This window comes from Somniosus microcephalus, chromosome 13 (assembly GCF_052327205.1).
Source record: "Somniosus microcephalus isolate GS21.2 chromosome 13, FLI_Smic_1.0, whole genome shotgun sequence".
Classification (NCBI taxonomy): Eukaryota; Metazoa; Chordata; class Chondrichthyes; order Squaliformes; family Somniosidae; genus Somniosus; species Somniosus microcephalus.
This window is the reverse complement of record NC_140999.1, coordinates 25,106,074-25,125,462: the sequence shown is the minus strand read 5'-3', so window position 1 is coordinate 25,125,462 and position 19,389 is coordinate 25,106,074. Positions and strand designations below refer to the sequence as shown.

The 19,389-nt window shown below is 41.4% G+C and overlaps 1 protein-coding gene across 6 annotated transcripts in view; it reads right to left on the bottom strand.

The window, feature by feature from the left end:
* LOC147108142 (casein kinase I) overlaps window positions 1-19,389 on the bottom strand; it is a 139,795-nt gene that overhangs the window by 58,917 nt on the left and 61,489 nt on the right. For all 6 annotated transcript variants that reach the window (XR_015080533.1, XM_086004647.1, XM_086004645.1 and 3 more), the window contains exon 2: window positions 10,337-10,765. Coding sequence is in view for 5 of the 6 variants with exons in the window: in XM_086004647.1 (XP_085860773.1) it covers window positions 10,337-10,520 (184 nt within the window). In the remaining variant the exon portion in view is untranslated. The remainder of the gene's footprint in view (window positions 1-10,336; window positions 10,766-19,389) is intronic.

Sequence of the window (19,389 nt, the reverse complement as noted above, 5' to 3'; positions counted from 1 at the left end):
TATAAATCATGGGCAGGAGTTTCCGCTAGGTGGCACTGTTTTTTTCAATGCAAATTGCACGAAATTGGCCAAAAGATCAAGGAATTTTAAGTGCAAATTCAGTTCCACGATCTTTGGCGCAAGTTTAAAAACCATCACGCTAGAAGTTAGCCCCGCCCACGGCCTCACATCAATTCATCAGCAGTGCGAGGTTCTGCTAAATGCGCCTATTTGCAGGCCTGTGAGAAAGCTCTCAAAATTAAGCTGTTTTTCTTTTAGGCGCAAGGACACCAATAGGCATGTTTTAACAGCTTTTAAATATAACTTTTTTTTAAACTTACTAAGAAACTGACTACTGTTCAACAATGTAACTAGTAAATGGTTCTGTATAGATTTTTAGTCATTTTCAGTTATTTAAAATTGGGTTATTCATAGGTGGTGGACGAAACACTGATTAAAGATACTTATTTTTTGTGATAAACCCATTTTCAGCTGTATTAATAAAACTGCAACAGGTTATATCACTTAAATATATCCAGGAATATTTTTGAATGCTAATTTTTAAAAAAAAAAGTAATTACGATTGTGTTGGTTCATTTACGTTCAACGATATGCAAATTAGTGAGCGGAAACTTGAGGGGGGGGGGGGGTGGAGAAGAGAAAAACAAACACTTCTCAAAACTAGCGTAATTTGCACCCGGATCACTGATTGCGCCCAAAGCGGAAGCACTTGCACAAATACTTGTAATAATTCCAATGTTGTAGAACATTAATTTGGTCTTCTTCCTATGGCACTATTTCGAAGCAGAGCAGGGGAGTTCTCTCTGGTGTCCTGGACATTTATCCCTCAGCTGACATCAAAAGTAGAAGTACTGGTCATTTATTTCATTGCTGTTTGTGGGAGCTTGCTGTGCGCAAATTAGATGCCTACATTGCAACAGCAACTACATTTCAAAAAGACATTATTGGCTGCAAAGCGGTTTATAAATGCAAGTTCTCTTTTTCCTTCCTTAAGCCTCGAGTCAAGAGAGGCAATTCTAAAATTATATCTGGTTCAGGTGAGATCACATCTGTAGTCATGCCTACAGTTCTGATCTCCCTATTTGAAAAAGGATGGCTTATCGGGGGAAGGCAGCAGCAGCCAACTTCCTGGCACCATGGGTGGTTCTGCTGCACGGGACGGGAGGAAAAAGAGCGGGAGAGCTATAGTGATAGGGGATTCTATTGTAAGGGGAATAGATAGGCGTTTCGGCGGCCGCAAACGAGACTCCAGGATGGTATGTTGCCTCCCTGGTGCAAGGGTCAAGGATGTCTTGGAGCAGCTGCAGGGCATTCTGGAGGGGGAGGGTGAACAGCCAGTTGTCGTGGCGCATATGGGTACCAACGATATAGGTAAAAAACGGGATGAGGTCCTAAAAGCTGAATATAGGGAGTTAGGAGGCAAATTAAAAAATAGGACCTCAAAAGGTAATAATCTCAGGATTGCTACCAGTGCCACGTGCTAGTCAGAGTAGAAATAGAAGGATATTTCAGCTGAATACGTGGCTAGAAGAATGGTGCAAGGGGGAGGGATTCAAATTCCTGGGACATTGGAACCGGTTCTGGGGGAGGTGGGACCAGTACAAACTGGACGGTTTGCACCTGGGCAGGACCGGGACCGATGTTCTAGGGGGGAGTGTTTGCTAGTGCTATTGGGGAGGGTTTAAACTAAAATGGCAGGGGGTTGGGAACCTGTGCAGGGAGACAGAGGAATGGGAAGCAAGGATAGAAGCAAAAGACAGGAAGGAGAAAAGCAAAAGTGGAAGTCAGAGAAATCAAGGGTGTAAATCAAACATGGCCGCAGTAAACAATAATTCTAAAAGGTCTATGAGTGTAAAAAAAAAAGCCTGAAGGCCTTGTGTCTTAATGCGAGGCGCATTCGTAATAAGGTGGGTGAATTAGCTGCGCAAATAGATGGAAACGGATATGATATAGTTGGGATTACGGAGACATGGCTCCAGGGTGACCAAGGCTGGGAATTCAACATCCAGGGGTATTCAATATTCAGAAAGGACAGGCAAAAAGGAAAAGGTGGTGGGGTAGCATTGCTGGTTAAAGAGGAGATTAACACAATAGTAAGGAAGGATATTAGCTCTGATGATGTGGAATCTGTATGGGTAGAGCTGAGAAACACCAAGGGGCAGAAAGCGTTAGTGGGAGTTGTATACAGACCCCCAAACAATAATGCTGAGGTTGGGGATGGCATTAAATGGGAAATTAGAGATGCGTGCAATAGGGGCACAGCAGTTATCATGGATTACTTTAATCTACATATATATTGGTCTAACCAAATTAGTAACAATACTGTGGAAGACGAATTCCTAGAGTGTATACGGGATGGTTTCCAAGACCAATATGTTGAGGAACCAATTAGAGATCAGGCCATCTTAGACTGGGTATTATGTAATGAGAAAGGATTAATTAACAATCTTGTTGTGCGAGGCCCCTTGGGGAGGAGCGATCATAATATGATAGAATTCTTCATTAAGATGGAGAATGAAGTAGTTCATTCAGAGACTTGGGTACCGAATTTAAATAAAGGAAACTACGATGGTATGCGACGCGAGTTGGCTAGGATGGATTGGGGAATGTTACTTAAAGGGTTGACGGCGAATAGGCAATGGCAAACATTTAAAGATCGCATGGATGAACTACAGAATTTGTTCATCCCGGTTTGGCATAAAAATAAAACAAAAAAGGTGACTACATTGGCTAACAAGGGAAATTAGGGATAGCATAAGATCCAAGGAGAGGACATATAAATTGGCCAGAAAAAGCAGCAAACCTGAGGATTGGGAGCAGTTTAGGATTCAGCAGAGGAGGACAAAGGGATTAATTAAGAGGGGGAAAATAGAGTATGAGAGTAAGCTTGCAGGGAACATTAAAACTGACTGTAAAGCTTCTATAGATATGTGAAGAGAAAAAGATTGGTGAAGTCAAGCGTAGGTCCCTTGCAGTCAGAATTAGGGGAATTTTTAATGGGGAACAAAGACATGGCTGACCAATTAAATACATACTTTGGTTCTGTCTTCACAAAGGAGGACTCCCAGAGATGTCGGGGAACATAGGGTCTAATGAGAGGGAGGAACTGAATGAAATCAGTATTTGTAGGGAAATGGTGTTAGGGAAATTGACGGGATTGAAGGCCGATAAATCCCCAGGGCCTGATAATCTACATCCTAGGGTACTTAAGGAAATGGCCCTAGAAATAGTAGATGCATTGCTGGTCATCTTCCAAAATTCTAAAGACTCTGGAACAGTTCCCATGGATTGGAGGGCAGCTAATGTAACCCCACTATTTAAAAAAGTTGGTAGAGAAAACACGGGGAATTATAGACCAGTAAGCCTGACATCGGCAGTGGAGAAAATGCTAGAGTCCATTATAAAAGATGTAGTAGCAGAGCACTTGGAAAACAATGACAGGATCGGAAAAAATCAACATGGATATACAAAAGGTAAATCATGCTTGACTAATCTACTGGAATTTTTTGAGGATGTAACTGGTAGAATAGATAAGGGAGAACAGTGGATGTGGTGTATTTGGACTTTCAGAAGGCTTTCGATAAGGTCCCGCATAAGAGTCTAGCGTGCAAAGTTAAAGCGCATTGGATTGGGGGTAAGGTACTGACGTGGATAAAAAACTGGTTGGCAGACAGGAAGCAAAGAGTTGGAATAAACAGGTCTTTTTCCGAGTGGAAGGCAGTGACTAGTGGGGTACCGCAGGGATCGGTGCTAGGACCCCAGTTATTCACTATATATTAATGATCTAGAGGGAACAAGTTGTAATATCTCCAAGTTTGCAGACGACACAAAGCTGGGTGGGCATGTGTGCTGTGAGGAGGCTGCAGAGAAACTCCAGTACGATTTGGACAGGTTGGGCGATTGGGCAGATGCAGTATAATGTGGATAAATGCGAGGTTATCCACTTTGGTGGCAAAAACAGGAAGGCAGATTATTATCTGAACAGCAATAGATTGGGAAAAGGGGAAGTGCAACAAGACCTGGGTGTCCTTGTGCACCAGTCGCTGAAGGTAAGCATGCAGGTGCAGCAGGCGGTTAAGAAGGCAAATGGTATGCTGGCCTTCATAGCGAGAGGATTAGAGTACAGGAGCAAGGATGTCTTGCTGCAGTTGTACAGGGCCTTGGTGAGACCACACCTTGAGTATTGTGTGCAGTTTTGGTCGCCTTATCTGAGGAAGGATGTTCTTGCCATGGAGGGAGTGCAGCGAAGATTCACCAGACTGATACCTGGGATGGCAGGAATGACGTATGGAGAGAGATTGGGTCGATTAGGCTTATATTCGCTAGAGTTTAGAAGAATGAGAGGGGATCTCATTGAAACTTATACAATTCTAACAGGACTAGACAGACTAGATGCAAGAAGGCTATTCCCGATGGCGGGGGAGTCCAGAACCAGGGGTCACAGTCTAAGGATAAGGGGTAGGCCATTTAGGACAGAGATGAGGAGGAATTTCTTCACCCAGTGAGTGGTGAACCTGTGGAATTCTCTACCACAGAAGACAGTTGAGGCCAATTCATTAAATATATTCAAGAAGGAGTTAGATATATTTGTTAAGGCTAAGGGGAGCAAGGGATATGGGGAGAAAACAGGGACAGCGTACCGAATTTGGATGATCACACTGAATGGCGGAGCAGGCTCGAGGGGCCAAATGGCCTACTCCTGCTCCTATCTTCTATGTTTCTATGATATTAAGTTATTGGAAGGAGTTAATTCAAGAACTAAGGGGACAGGAGTACGAGGGGAGGCTAAATATCTCTGAAAAGAGAGGTGATTTAATAGAAGATTTATCATAAAGAGTTTGGTGAATGTGGATTCAGATAAATGTGTGTGTTCAGAATTCAATAACCAGGGCTCATAGTTTCAAATTAAGAATGACGAAGAAGTGAATAACAAGACTCTAAAAGGGACTATGCATGTTCCGGTCAGTAAACCGGATTCAGAGTTATTAGATTTGGAAATGAATTAAGGTATTCTTGAGAAATTGGCTACTCATTGCCGTTTCTCAAAACAGCAACTTATTTGAATTTCTGAGGAGTTGCTGTACAGATCATACAGGAGACAAGTAAAAAGCAAATATTTTACACTTTAAAATAAACAGAGCACACTGAACAAAATATCCCCCGCAATTACAGTAACTTCCACACATACCAATTTTACTCCATGCAGGCTCTTTAAAATCTGCATTCAACATGTATTCTTTCACCTTCGTTTTTGTTGTATTTTATATTTCCAGATGGAATTATATACATACAAAAATAGCTAATGAAAATGTCTTCTCATTTGATTGATAAAATAATGCAATATTGTAGAAAAACAGTTGATTGAATGAAACTCAGAAAATGAGGAATCAACATTCCAAAAAAAAGGTTTGCTGGGATATTGTTCTTACTAAGTGTCAGCTGTGGCTGAGTTGGTAGCACAGTCGCCTCTGAGTCTGAAGTTTGTGGGTTCAAGTCCCACTCCAGGAACTTGAGCACATAAAACTAGGCCGACACTCCAGTGCAGTGCTGAGGGAGCGCTGCATTGTCGGAGGTGCCGTCTTTCGGATGAGACGTTAAATCAAGGTCCCGTCTGCTTTCTCAGGTGGACGTAAAAGATCCCATGGCACTGTTTCGAAGATGAGCAGGGGAGTTATCCCTGGTGTCCTGGTCAATATTTCTCCCTCAACCAACATAACAAAAACAGATTATCTGCTCATTATCACATTGCTGTTTGTGGGAGCTTGCTGTGCGCAGATTGGCTGCCATGTTTCCCACATTACAACAGTGACTCCACTTCAAAAGTACTTTATTGGCTGTAAAGTGCTTTGAGACGTCTGGTGGTCATGAAAGGCGCTATAGAAATGCAAGTCATTCTTTCTTTTACTAGTCTGAATTCAAATCACAATATATATTAAATGGAAAAAATGTCTTGTTTTAGTTCCTGAAATACTGTCAGTTTTAGTCTCATTACTTCTCTCTAATTTTGGTTTCTTTTAGGTTTATAGTCTTCATGAAAACGGTTCTAATTTTTGTCCAGTTCCCAAATATTGTTAATATTTTAGTTTTCAGCTTGTGACGTCTGGGTGGGGGGGGGAGGGAGAGGGGGGAATGGCAATGGTAAATTTAGTTTTTGTTTTGTATATTTTTGTTTAGTCTTTACAGGAATTGTATCAAAATTTGTGTTTCAAAAAATGTTAAATTGTTTCACCTCAAAAGGCCACAAGGAATGTTGAGATATAATAAACGGGTACTTGAATGAAAATTAAAAATTTGGTCTTTTTCAATTTCCAACATCTATTCCAAAGTTTCTGCACTTCCACCCAGTGTTTAATCCTAGAAATACTTAGTTTTAAGCACTAACTACTGATTTTTCTGTGTTACTTACATTCAAAGTTCTGGATAATTAAAAAAAATTGCACAAAAAAGTTATCAGGATTGGAATGCACAAGAAACTTGATGCCAATTTTAGTCTCAACAAAAATACAGTAGCTTTAGTCAAATACTACCGTTTCCTCTCATTTTAGGTGATGAAAAACACGGAATTCAATGTTGCAATGCTGCATTTGAGTTAGAGACTAAATTTTCAAAGATCTTTCTTGATGGCAAATTACCCATTGAAATTTTAATTGGCCTGATAATCATTCTGAATTGATTCAAGATACAGTATTGGAATACTTATTCAGATTTCAACAGTGCAGATTTGCTCTACCCTTTCACCACACTCTAAATAGTGAAAAGCACTAAAATTGAAAGACAGATGCAAGCTTCAGCATTAAACAAAGACAACTTGTATTTATAGCGTGCCTTTAACGTAGTAAAACGTCCCACGGCGCTTCACAGGAGTATTAAGAGACAAAATTTGACACCAAGCCACATAAGGAGAAATTAGGGCAGGAGACCAAAAGCTTGGTCAAAGTGGTAGGTTTTAAGGAGTGTCTTAAAGGAGGAAAGAGAGGTAGGGAGGCGGAGAGGTTTAGGCAGGGAATTCCAGAGCTTAGGGCCTTGGCAGCTGAAGGCACGGCCACCAATGGTTGAGTGATTATAATCAGGGATGCTCAAGAGGGCAGAATTAGAGGAGCACAGATATCTCGGGGGGGTGGGGGGGCTGAAGGAGATTACAGAGATAGGGAGGGGCGAGGCCATGGAGGGATTTGAAAAGACACGAGGGGCACTGGGGTTGTGCATTAGAGCACCAACATCTAGTTTCACCGAACGGAGAATCAGTCTGCAACTCAGCGGGGCTTCTGATATTAGCTACGTTGTATATGTGAGTGAAGAGGGGGCGAGGCAGTGATCAGCTCACAGCATTGCCAGAGGTTTGGGAGCAGTTTGGTTTTAACAATGCTAACTTTAAACACACGGAACTTAGTTCAAGCCTAACACGTAACTAAAATGTTTAAATTGATATAGAGTCCATTTCAGAGTTTGGCTTTGGACACACCTATTAAATGTCAGGCAGACCTTTCACTTGCCCAATATCCAAGGATGAATTTTGGGATTATTTGGAAGAAAGAAAAATGTAACCAGAACATCTAAAAATGCCTTTGTACTGTGCAGTATGTCAATATTTCAGAAAGGCACTGGTAGACATTAGGTTAACCTAGTGAATGTTGGAATACAGCTCCAAAAATCAGACCTGATTTGGCATACAATAGTAGCTTTCTTCATTCCAATGAAGGTATCTTCAACATACTATAACCATAGTACAGATCTGTAGTAGTTTTATCAGACTTATTGGTACCAGTATGCATTAAAAAAAATTACACTCAAGTAAATATGCTGTAATGTTTGCCTACACTAGTATTATTCATGTAGTTACTAGACCTTCACAGCTTAAAATGCTCTCTATATGGAACCCAAATTTGGAAAGACAACATTTGCAATTGCACATCTGGTTGTTGCTTACAATTCAGCCGGATGCAGAATACTCACATAATTGCACTTGCGATATTCTGGTGACAACACCAAAGGTGAAGTGTGGACACCAGTCCATTTAATAGCCCATCAAGTCCTTTTGTGTTAACATTTTTTTTAATGTATCTATATAGTTAAATATTTCTATCAATGAAAAGTTAAATATTTGTCTTCATAATATATTATTTCTTCAAGCAATACAAAGCATACCATATATGCATCATCTATGTTGTACAATTTTTGATCAGAAGCCAAATTATAGCATTCTTGTCATTAATTAAAGAATCCCCTTTCATCCATGTGTGGGGTTCAGCCCTTCTCTCAAAAGGATATTCCAAAATGACTTAAAAATTGTGTGTCTCTGAAGAACAAGCGGTGTTTAATTATTTCACATATGGTATTTACATTATACAAAACTCAAAAATTTGAAGCTGAAACTATTCCCATCTGCTGAGTAGGAACTATACCAGAAGCTATAATACCTCTCTCAAGCTGCATGTTCAATAGATATTTACAACTCGCTTCAAACATTTAGCAAATGTGTGAGACTTAATTCATAAAGTTGCTTGCCAATGCTTTCTTAGAAAAAATGTTATGTAGCTCACATAGCAGCTAGAGCTGTGCTGAATGGCTGTCAATTTGGAGAAGAGATTTACTATGATAACAGGAATGAGAGGCTTTTGTTATGAGGAAAAATTAGAGAATTTGGGGCTCTTTTCATTAGAAAAGAGAAGACTAAGAGAAATCATACAGGTCAAATGGCAAACAACTTGATTCAAGGTCATTTGAAGGGCTCAGCATCAGCGCTGACCTGATTAGTACAAGAGAATGGTGAAGTCACCAAGAAAGGTGATTGCAGAAAGGAGATGCAAGATAGATTGCACGCAATTGGTCCGGAATTTGCGGTGGGCCATAACAGCGAACTAACAGCATTCGCTGTAATTACCTCTTTGAAACTGACCGCAGCTTCAGCATTTAGTGCATGCGCATCCCAACGCGGAAATCCTGAAGTTGCGGTCAGTCATTCACTGCACTGACACTGGCTGCACTGTGGCCTGCACTCCCCCCCCACCACCCCCCAAAAAAATAAATAGCCGGCAATCAGCGTAATCAGTGAAACTGACAAAAACTTTGTTTTTTCCGCAGTAACATCACTGTTAAATACCCCATTAAAAGTTAGACCCTTTTGGATTAGGTGTAATTGGGATTTTAATAGCATATTGACTGCTAAACAAACGTTATGGCCCAAAAAAATCTAATTTTAATTTTGTGGCGTGTCAAATTTATTCATTGTAATAAAAATTACAATTTTAGAAACTTTAAAAAAAAACAACAAAAAAAAAACATTTTTTTAAAAAAGGTTTGTTCATCTTGATTTCAGATTTACCTTTTCCCCATGTGCAATCAATATTACTAAAACAGATTATCTGGTCATTACCACAGTGCTGTTTGTGGGAGCTTGCTGTGCGCCAATTGGCTGCCGTGTTTCCTACAACAGTGGCTCACTTCAAAAAGTACTTCATTGGCTGTAAAGCGCTTTGAGACGTCCGGTGGTCCTGAAAGGCGCTATATAAATGCAAGTCTTTCTTTGCGAGAGCCCCAGTCTTTGTTTTGCGCTCTAACATTTTTAAAAATTTAGAATAAAAGGAGCTTATTCACTTCCCGGTCTGTGCGAATTCTGCATTGTGATTGGCTGCTTCGACAGCTTGTTGACGTCACAGCAGCTCACACTAGGAATTTCCCACTAACTTACACTGATCGCAACTTAACGTCACGGAAAAGCCGAACTTCTCGCCAGATTATCGCAAGATCGTTGTGGGAAGCTTACTTTGGGGCCAGCGGTAAATGCCATCGCTTCGCCGCTGACCGCAAATTATGGGCCAGTGTGTTTGATCGAAAGTTACAATTCCAGGCGGTATATTAAGGTGAAGAGAGTGGTGCAGACAATAGATAAATATAGTGAAATGTCAGAAGACTAGGGCTCGATACTTTTATCCACATGAGGCCAGTACAGTGATTCAAGGGAGCTAAAAAGGTGAGCAGGACACAAACTCAAAACACCGCTTTTAGAGCAAATTTACAATCCGTATTCAGTGCTCAAATGAATTAGTCCCTAGGTTTACTAAGGGGCAGCTATCTTGACAAAAACTACACAAAATTAAAACTAAGTGAAAATATGTACGCTGTACTAGGTACAAGGGAACACCAGAACTGGAAAGGATTATGTATATTCTGAATGTACAAGTACCACTTTGGTAAACAGACCAAGTACCAGTTTTTTGTGAGGCTATAGCTAGATATTCAGTTTGTACGAGTCAGTCAATCATTCAAATCAAACTCATTCATTCCTGAAAATAAAAAAAAAGTAAAAGAGGGAATCGGCAATTTTGATGACTCTTACCTAGACGAAGCTCTCCAAAATTCCCACATCCAATCTTCTTCCCCACTCGGAAGTTGGGACCCACCATTAAGACTCCAGAGCTGGTCCCCGTACTCCGGCCACAGTTGGTTCCCCGCCCGCCAGATTTTGACATTCTTTTTGTTTCTTCCGCTTCACCCCTCCCCCCTCTCTTATCAAAATCCATAAGTTTGTGATAGCCTGGCTTCTCCACGGTTACTCTGCCATGCAAACCCACAATGCCAAAACTTGGAATTTTAGAATATCATCACGGTTAAAACAATGGGCTACTACAAGTTTAGCACCACCAAAGGTCTCGACAAATCTTCCATTTTTGTCTTCTTTTGTACATTTTTTAAGAGACAACACATCCTCAAGTCAAATCGAAAATAGAGGGAACAGCTGAATTCCTCCACCTTCCTTCGTGTAGACCTACAAAACAAAAAACAAATCAATGAACACATTTTTACAGTTCTGTTTTTATGCAGATAGCAAAAAATTAAAGTCTCAATGTTAGTGAGAGGACTAAACATCTTTTCTGTTCCTTGTTATACAGGAATATTTTAGGAGAGCATTTACGATAATTGAGGGATAAAGTGAAGTAGATCAATACTGAGTTTGCAATGTACTGCACATTCTGACATTTGAGAAATGGTATTTTTAAACTTTGAGTGCTTGCAGTTTAAAATCTTAAGACTCATCACTTTTCATGTGTTTTCCATAAGTCAGCCTAGCTTTGCTACCAAGACAGGTACGAATGGTCTGCTCCAAGATCACCACCAATTCCGCCCCCTCCCCCACCACCCAGCCCCAGTAACTGGCTACCAGGAGGGACGGAGTACCACCATGCACAACTTCCTTTTTTCCTATTTTCCTTGTGGGGAAAATATATCACAGGCGCCCACTGGATGCCTTCTTACTTGGCATGGATTAGGCTGCAGATGGGATTGAACCTATATTTGTTTCCACTCCACAGCTCCGAGCATTAGTGCTCCAGCGCTCTCAGGGTATAATCTACTTCTCGTAATCCAAAGCTGCTCAATTCAAATTATCTCATAATTCATTTTTGGCACTAAATTCCCACTTTGCTGTGATTAATTCAAACAATGGGATAATCCAATATTTTTTCAGCACAAAGAACTTTGAATTATCAGTAAACTAAATCCACAAGTTGGCTTTCCTACACTACCTACTTCAGGTGATGTAAAAGTAATTCTGGCTTATATTGCTGCTACTGTCAAGGCCAGTGCTCTCTGGATGCATGCCATAGCTGAAGATGACAACAAACTGTGAGAAGCTCCATATACCTTCATAAAGGCTCAGTGGGTGGGTGGAAAAAGAAATCTCAGTCAAAAGCCTGCTCACTCTTGAATGTGCCAAGTGTAGGTTGGAGGGTTAGCAACCAGAACTACTTTATTATGTTGTGCATTAAGGTTGATATTGAACAAAATCAAAATGGATATTCAGCCCAAGGCAGATTGGTTGAGATGGCACAGACGGTAGAGAGAAAAACGCCCAAGCATTGGCCAAAAGCAGTAAAAACAGAAAATGCTGGAAACACTCAGGTCAGGCAGCATCTGTGGAGAGAGAAACAGAGTTAACATTGCAGGTTGATGACCTTTTGTCAGAATTGGAAGCAGTTAGAGATGTAACAGATTTTAAGCAAGTGCAGGGGCAGGGAAAGGCGGGAGGGGAGGAAAGAATAAAAGGGAAGGTCTGTGATAGGGTGGAAGGCAGGAGAGATTAAGTGACAAAAGGTATGATTGTACAAAGCAAAAGATGTGATTGGGCATTACTTGCTTGGAAACAATTTTGGACAGTATCAGAACCAATTACAGAACTCCAAAGATGAACAACTGTGTGTCTAATGCAGAAGGAAATGGAGAGTCGCAGAGGATTCCAATATCTTTACACCATCCATACGAGTCCTTGCTGAATACGTCTCAGCAGATGTGTTGTGGGATGCTCCATTCGACACCAATCGGTTTAAACCTGCAGTCAGAGGTGTGCTTCTATCTGGAACTGGAATTTCATGGTCCCTCTATAGGTTAAAGAACTGCTTTGCTGCCCGGATAACGTCAGTGAACAAGACAGTTCCATTAAGCTCTTTTCATGAGTTTGGAGCAGGCTTCACATTAGCAATACTGTGAGACAGTGTAAACGGGTGCGTGAATACCAATTACTGGAAAGAATCAACATTTGCTAAAAATTGACAGACAGCAGCACCTTCTGATTGTGTATCAGAATTACATGTGCAGTAAAGCTCACCTATTTGTCCCAAAATTGAGGATCCCCCTACTGTGATGATTTCCACTTGCCACTGACTAACTAGGTGGCACTGGGAACTAAATGAAAGTAAAACTTCACAAAACTTTTTAAAAGGCAAGAATGTTTCAAAAAGACTGTTGTACAATGATTCCTAAAAATATGTACAGTGTGCTTTTACAGTGAAGAGCAACATAAACAAAAAATAAAAGTTCTCACTTGTGCAAGACTGCTGAAAACAAGAAAAAGATCTGAAGTCCTCAAGAAAAATAGATGGGGGGGGGGGGGGGGGGGAAAAGAGAAGGAGGAATGGTCAAATTGGCAGCTTTGCCACGTGATACAAACTTTTAAAAGAGAATATCACTTGGAGATTTCTTTGCCGAGATAAAAGCAATATATTTTATTTGTATGTGGAGGTTGAATGTATGTAGAAGTTATACTGCACATTTACTTAAATTGGCACATACAGCAGTTCTAGAACCAAATATTTTTTTTTTAATAAAAGTGTTCTGTCCTTTGCTGCCCGCCACCTCCTCCCCTCCACCCGTAAACAAAGAAAATGGGTTTAAGTTTTAAATTTCTATAGGGAAAGTAGGATAGCTCCTGTGCTGCTCCTGACCCATCTGGCTGTGCTGCCTCGAGACCCAAGCAAGTAAAGTTACTCTACAAACATACACAGCTACGCAAAATACAAAATAGGGCAGGTGCTGGAAATCTGAAATTAAAATGCTGGAAACACTCAGCAGGTCAGGCATCATTTGTAAAGAGAGAAACAGAGTTAACATTTCAGGTGTTGCCTGCTGAGTGAGTCGAGCCTTTTCTATTCTTGCACAACTACGCAATCAATATAGCGTTGAGACTATATACCACCATGTGTGTGAAAACCAATATACAACTTTTTTCTTTCTGCAAATTATTTTTATTTTGAAAATATTAATTTTAAATCTTTCACACTGTCTGTGTGGAGTTTGCACATTCTCCCCGTGTTTGCGTGGGTTTCCTCCGGGTGCTCCGGTTTCCTCCCACAGTCCAAAGATGTGCGGGTTAGTTTGATTGGCCATGATAAAAATTGGCCCTTAGTGTTAGGGGGGATTAAATACGTGGGGTTACGGGTTTATGGGGATAGGGCTTGGGTGGGATGGCTGTCGGTGTAGGGACCGGGTGCTAGGGTTTGGATGATCAGCCATGATCTCGTTGAATGGCCGAATGGCCTACTCCTGCTCCTATCTTCTATGTTTCTATGTTAAATGTTGGCCAATTTTCCCATTTCAACTTGTAATCTGTCTACTAATGATGTTTGGTTTCTTCAAATAAATTGTATAAAGAACTATAATAGAACCAAGTCTGAGTAACTCATATGACTGAAATGTAACATTTCAGTACATTATTCACAAGTCTTGATCAAGCATTTGACCCCCACCCCCCAACATAAAACCGTGAAAACGTTTATACAATGTTCAGCGAGGATAGGGAAATGCATCTCTTAACCGTAAGTTTGAGCAGTTAAACTGAATAAGATCTGTAGACAAACCAGAGACATTATTACGGTGGACATAAAAGATCCCATGGCACCATCGAAACAGACCAGGGGAATTGTCCCAGTATCCTGGTCAATATTTATTCCTCTAACCTTAGCAGTCAGTTTAAGAAAAGGTTTTGCGAATTAGGCCTGGGTAGGCCCAAGACCTTGAGTAGATGACTCAGGTAATTACCCCTGACCAGAAATAACACACCGCAAAATAATTACCTTCCAGAACTGCTCCAGAGCTGGAGCCACTGGGCATTTTAGTTTAAAAGAATGCTTAGTAGGACCAATAATGAGAACAACCGAGCCCAACCTATGGCTCCGGTTATCAATGGTCAGCCGGAATGGGGAAGAAAGGTTGTTTGTAACTTAAGAGGAAAAGACTTTCCCTCCAGATTATCACTCGGCCTCAAATCATTTGGGTCAGGGCATGAATTTCTTTTTTACATTTCCAGCATAACCCATTACCTTTGATATCTATCCTACTGAATTTAATCAGACTAATACTTTGTTGCCAACCTTCAATTGAGTGGAAATGACTGATCCACTCGATGAGGAGTTGAGTGGAGTCACTGAAGTGGTTGGAAAGGTCACACACAAAGCCACCATCAAGGCTGTACACTACGCCCCTTTCCGAGAGGATAACAGTTTTGACCTCAGCCTTTACACTGAAGCCCTGCACATCTTATATGAATTTCCACAGTACTATCCATTTAGTGTGACAGGCAACAGTTGATTCTCATATTACACAGCACCATGTGAAGAACCAGTATGATTTTCAGCACCTTTATGATTTTACCAGTATGATTTTTCAGCACCTTTCCAGCATTCATCTGCTACAGAATTTCTTTACTAATATTTCCCCCCATCTTTCCATTAAGGATTTTATCAGGTATCCAGTTCAGATTTGTGAAACCTTACAAAAGACATAGCAGCAGAATATCTTTTCCTAAATTTGCATAAAACATTGTCCTAACAAAGCAAAATTATGGATGAATTCAATGAGAGAGCAACATTTTTAAATTTCCAATCAAATCTCCCACCATTTCTGAATGCATAAATATCTTTGATAACAAAATCATGGCAGGTTTAGATAGAACATATGATGCTCTTGGGAGGAGATCTGTGAATCTGTGCTTCAAGCAGAGGATGGCATCAAATCTTTCTGAACGCATCAGTGTTTACTATACACAAAGCCACGCGGGAAAGTTTTACTCGGAGGGATAGGTATGTAGCTGGTGAGGAAAAGCGCTACCTTAAAAGAGCTAGTTTTAACGCAGAGGGTCAATTCTGCTCTACTGTTCTACCTTTCCACAACAAAAAAAATGGGAGAATTGAGAAAATGTAGTTGACTGCGGGCATAGCTGTCATTCTGATTATTTTAGCCCTTGCACATAAAAATGAACTCAAAAACATCCCTGAAAATCAGTTGGGTGCTATGAAGCAAATGTGAGGTTGCCCACTGGAAGATTATCTAATACAGGTCCACAACCCCTTATCCGCAATTCCGAAAAGCTCTGAAAACCGAAAGTTTTTTCGATGAGCGTCACTCATGTGCACGACATGACCCGAGTGGTGCCAAACATGACCCTATGCTTGACCCACGCAGGTGTGAGGAGTCAGTTGTGTCTCAGCGCTGCTACCAGTCACATGTGCGTCTGCTGCTCTGATATTTTTTGTTATTTTGTGAGTTTAATTTCACTGTGAAAATGTCAAAAAGAGCTGCAGATACCCCTACCGTTCTGAAATCCGAAAAATTCCGAATTCCGAAACACATCTGGCCCCAAGGGTTTTGGATAAGGGATTAATAACCTGTATTTTGAAGCTGGACTATCAAGATATTTCACCCCTCGTGAAGGTCTGGTTAAGATGAAGGTGGGCAAGCTGCTTGTGACTATGTACAGGGCAAATTGAGATAGCAATTGGTGCAAAAGTGCTCAATAGCTGCAAGACAGAAAGCAGAGAGTAGGGGTAAAGGTTAGCTATTCAGAGTGGCAGAAGGTGGAAAGTGGGGTGCCACAAGGATCAGTACTGGGACCACTGTTGTTCACAATTTATATTAATGAGTTAGACTTTGGAATCAGAAACAATTTCTAAATTTGCAGATGGCACCAAAATTGTGAGTGGGGGGGGGGGGGGTGGTGGGAGGGGAGATAATCAATACTGAGGAGGACAGCAACACATTACAGGAAGACATTAATAAACTTGCAGAATGGGCATATAATTGGCAAATGAATTTCAACACAGTTAAGTGTGAATTATTATATTTTGGTAAGAAAAGTAAGGAGGTCACTTATTACTTACAAAATAAGATTCTAAATGAGGTCGAGGAGCAGAGAGATCTGGAAGTACAAATACACAAAGGCCATAATACAGGAAACTCTATTATCCGGCACCAACGGGACCGGCGTGGTGCCGGTTTATCAAAAAGTCTGGATTACAGAGAGGTATAGTTTAAAAGGTACGAGAGCTCCGTACACAGCAACAAATCCAGGCTTCCCTGTTGCTTAGCAACATGTGCAGGAACCCCAGTTACACAGCCACAGATCCAGGAACTGCCACTACAGGAAACCCTCTTTTAACCGGCACCTAACTAACCGGAAATCTCTCTTAACCAGCAAAATTCAGGAGTAGGTTCAGGTAAGTTTTACTTTATATTAGTGGCCGTGTAACTGGGGTTCCTGGATCTGTGGTCGTGTAACCAGGGTTCCTGCACCTGTTGCCGTGCAACAGGGACTCCTGGATCTGTGGCCGTGTAACCGGGACTCCTGCACAAGTGCAGTGTAACCGGGGCTCCTGCACCTGTGGCCGTGTACGGGGCTCTCGTACCTTAGTAAGTATAACTCTCTGTAATCCGGACTTTTTGATCAACCGGCACCATGGCGGTCCCATCGGTGCCGGATAAAAAAGAGTTTCCTGTAATATGAAGTAAAACTTACCTGAACCTACTCCTGAATTTTGCCGGTTAACAGAGAGTTTCCAAGCACTAGGGTTTATTTCTAAAGAAAAGACTTGCATTTATATAGCGCCTTTCACAACCACCGGACGTCTCAAAACGTTTTACAGCCAATGAAGTACTTTTGGAGTGTAGTAACTGTTGTAATGTGGGAAACGCGGGAGTCAATTTGCGCACAGCAAGCTCCCACAAACAGCAATGTGATAGTGACCAGATAATCTGTTATTGTTCTGTGGATTGAGGGATATATTTCAGCCAGGACAGCGGGGATAACTCCCCTGCTCCTCTTCAAAATACTGTAGTGCCTTGGGATCTTTTACATCCACTTGAGAGAGACGGGGCCTCGGTTTAACGTCTCATCCGAAAGACGGCACCTCCGACAGTGCAGCACTCCCTCAGCAGTGCACTGGAGTGTCAGCCTAGATTTATGTGCTCAAGTCCCTGGAGTGGGACTATGAACACACAACCTTCCTGAGGTGCTACCCACTGAGCCACAGCTGACAGAGCGATAGATGTGAAAACTAGTGAGGTTATACTAAACTTGTATCGAACCTTGGTTCGACCACACTTGGGAGTACTGTGTACAGTTCCGGTCACCATATTATAAAAAGGATAGAGGCACTGGAGAGGGTGCAAAAAAGATTTACAAGGATGATACCAGAAATGCAAGGTTATACTCATCAGGAAAGGATGAACAGACTGGGTCTCTTTTCTCTTGAAAAGAGAAGGCTGAGGGGTGACCTAATAGAGGTCTTTAAAATTATGAAAGGTTTTGATAAGAGTATACACAGACAGAATGTTTCCACTTGTGGGAAAGAGTAAAACTAGAGGCCATCAATACAAGATAGTCACCAAGAAATCAAATAGGGAATAAACTGATCATTTTCGGGTTGGCAGGCTGTAACTAGTGGGGTACCGCAAGGATCAGTGCTTGGGCCTCAGCTATTCACAATCTACATCAATGGCTTGGATGAGGGGGATCAAAAGTAATATATCCAAGAGGATGCAAGGAGGCTTCAAGGGGATATAGACAGGCTAAGTGAGTGGGCAAGAACATGGCAAATGGAATATAATGTGGAGAAATGTGACATTATCCACTTTGGTCGGAAAAATAGAAAAGCAGAGTATTTTTTAAATGGTGAGCGATTGGGAAATGTTGGTGTGCAGAGGGACCTGGGTGTCCTTGTACATGAATCACTGAAAGTTAACATGCAGGTACAGCAAGCAATTAGGAAAGCAAATGGTATGTTGGCCTTTATTACAAGAGGATAAGAGTGAAGACATCTTACTGCAATTATACAGGGCCCTGGTGAGACCACACCTGGAGTATTGTGGACAGTTTTGGTCTCCTCACCTAAAGGAAGGATATACTTGGGAGTGCAATGAAGGTTCACCAGACTGGTTCCTGGGATGGGGGGGATTGTCCTATGAGGAGAGATTGAGTAGACTAGGCCTATATTCTCCAGAGATTAGAAGAATGAGAGGTGATCTCATTGAAACATACAAAATTCTTACAGGGCTTGACAGGGTAGATGCAAGGAGGATGTTTCCCCTGGCTGGGGAGTCTAGAACCAGGGGTCACAGTCTCAGAATAAGGGATCGGCCATTTAGGACTGAGATGAGGAGAAATGTCTTCACTCAGAGGGTGGTGAATCTTTGGAATTCTCTACTCCAGAGGGCTGTGGAGGCTCAGTCGTTGAGTATATTCAAGACAGAGATCGATAGACTTTTGAATATTAAGGGAATCAAGGGATTTGGGGATAGTGTAGGAAAGTGGAGATGAGGTAGAAGATCAGCCATGATCTTATTGAATGGCGGAGCAGGCTCGAAGGGCCAAACGGCCGACCCCTGCTCCTATTTCTTATGGTCTTATGAATCCAGAAGAAACTTCTTTATCCAGAGTGGTGAAAACGTGGAACTCACCATCACAGGAAGTGGTTGAGGCGAATAGTGTAGACTAGATAAGCATATGAGGGAGAAGGGAATAGTTCTGTCGATAGTTAGATGAGGAACGATGGGAGGAGGCTCGAGTGGAGCATGAACGCCATTGGGCCGAATAGCCTGTTTTCTGTGTTGTATAGTTTATGTAATTCTATGTAATTAACTTACCACAATTCTCTAACATATAGCTGTCAAAGGAATAGAAAGCAGCAGACTCATGATTAAGAAGTTCACACTCTAGTAATCCAGCAACAGCCTTGGGCATATGAGCATTGGAGCAAAACAAATACGGCATCAACTGATTCATACTTATTCCCTTATATAGGAAGTTCTTCTTGATAGCAGGTCACTCCTACTATGAGAGGAAGT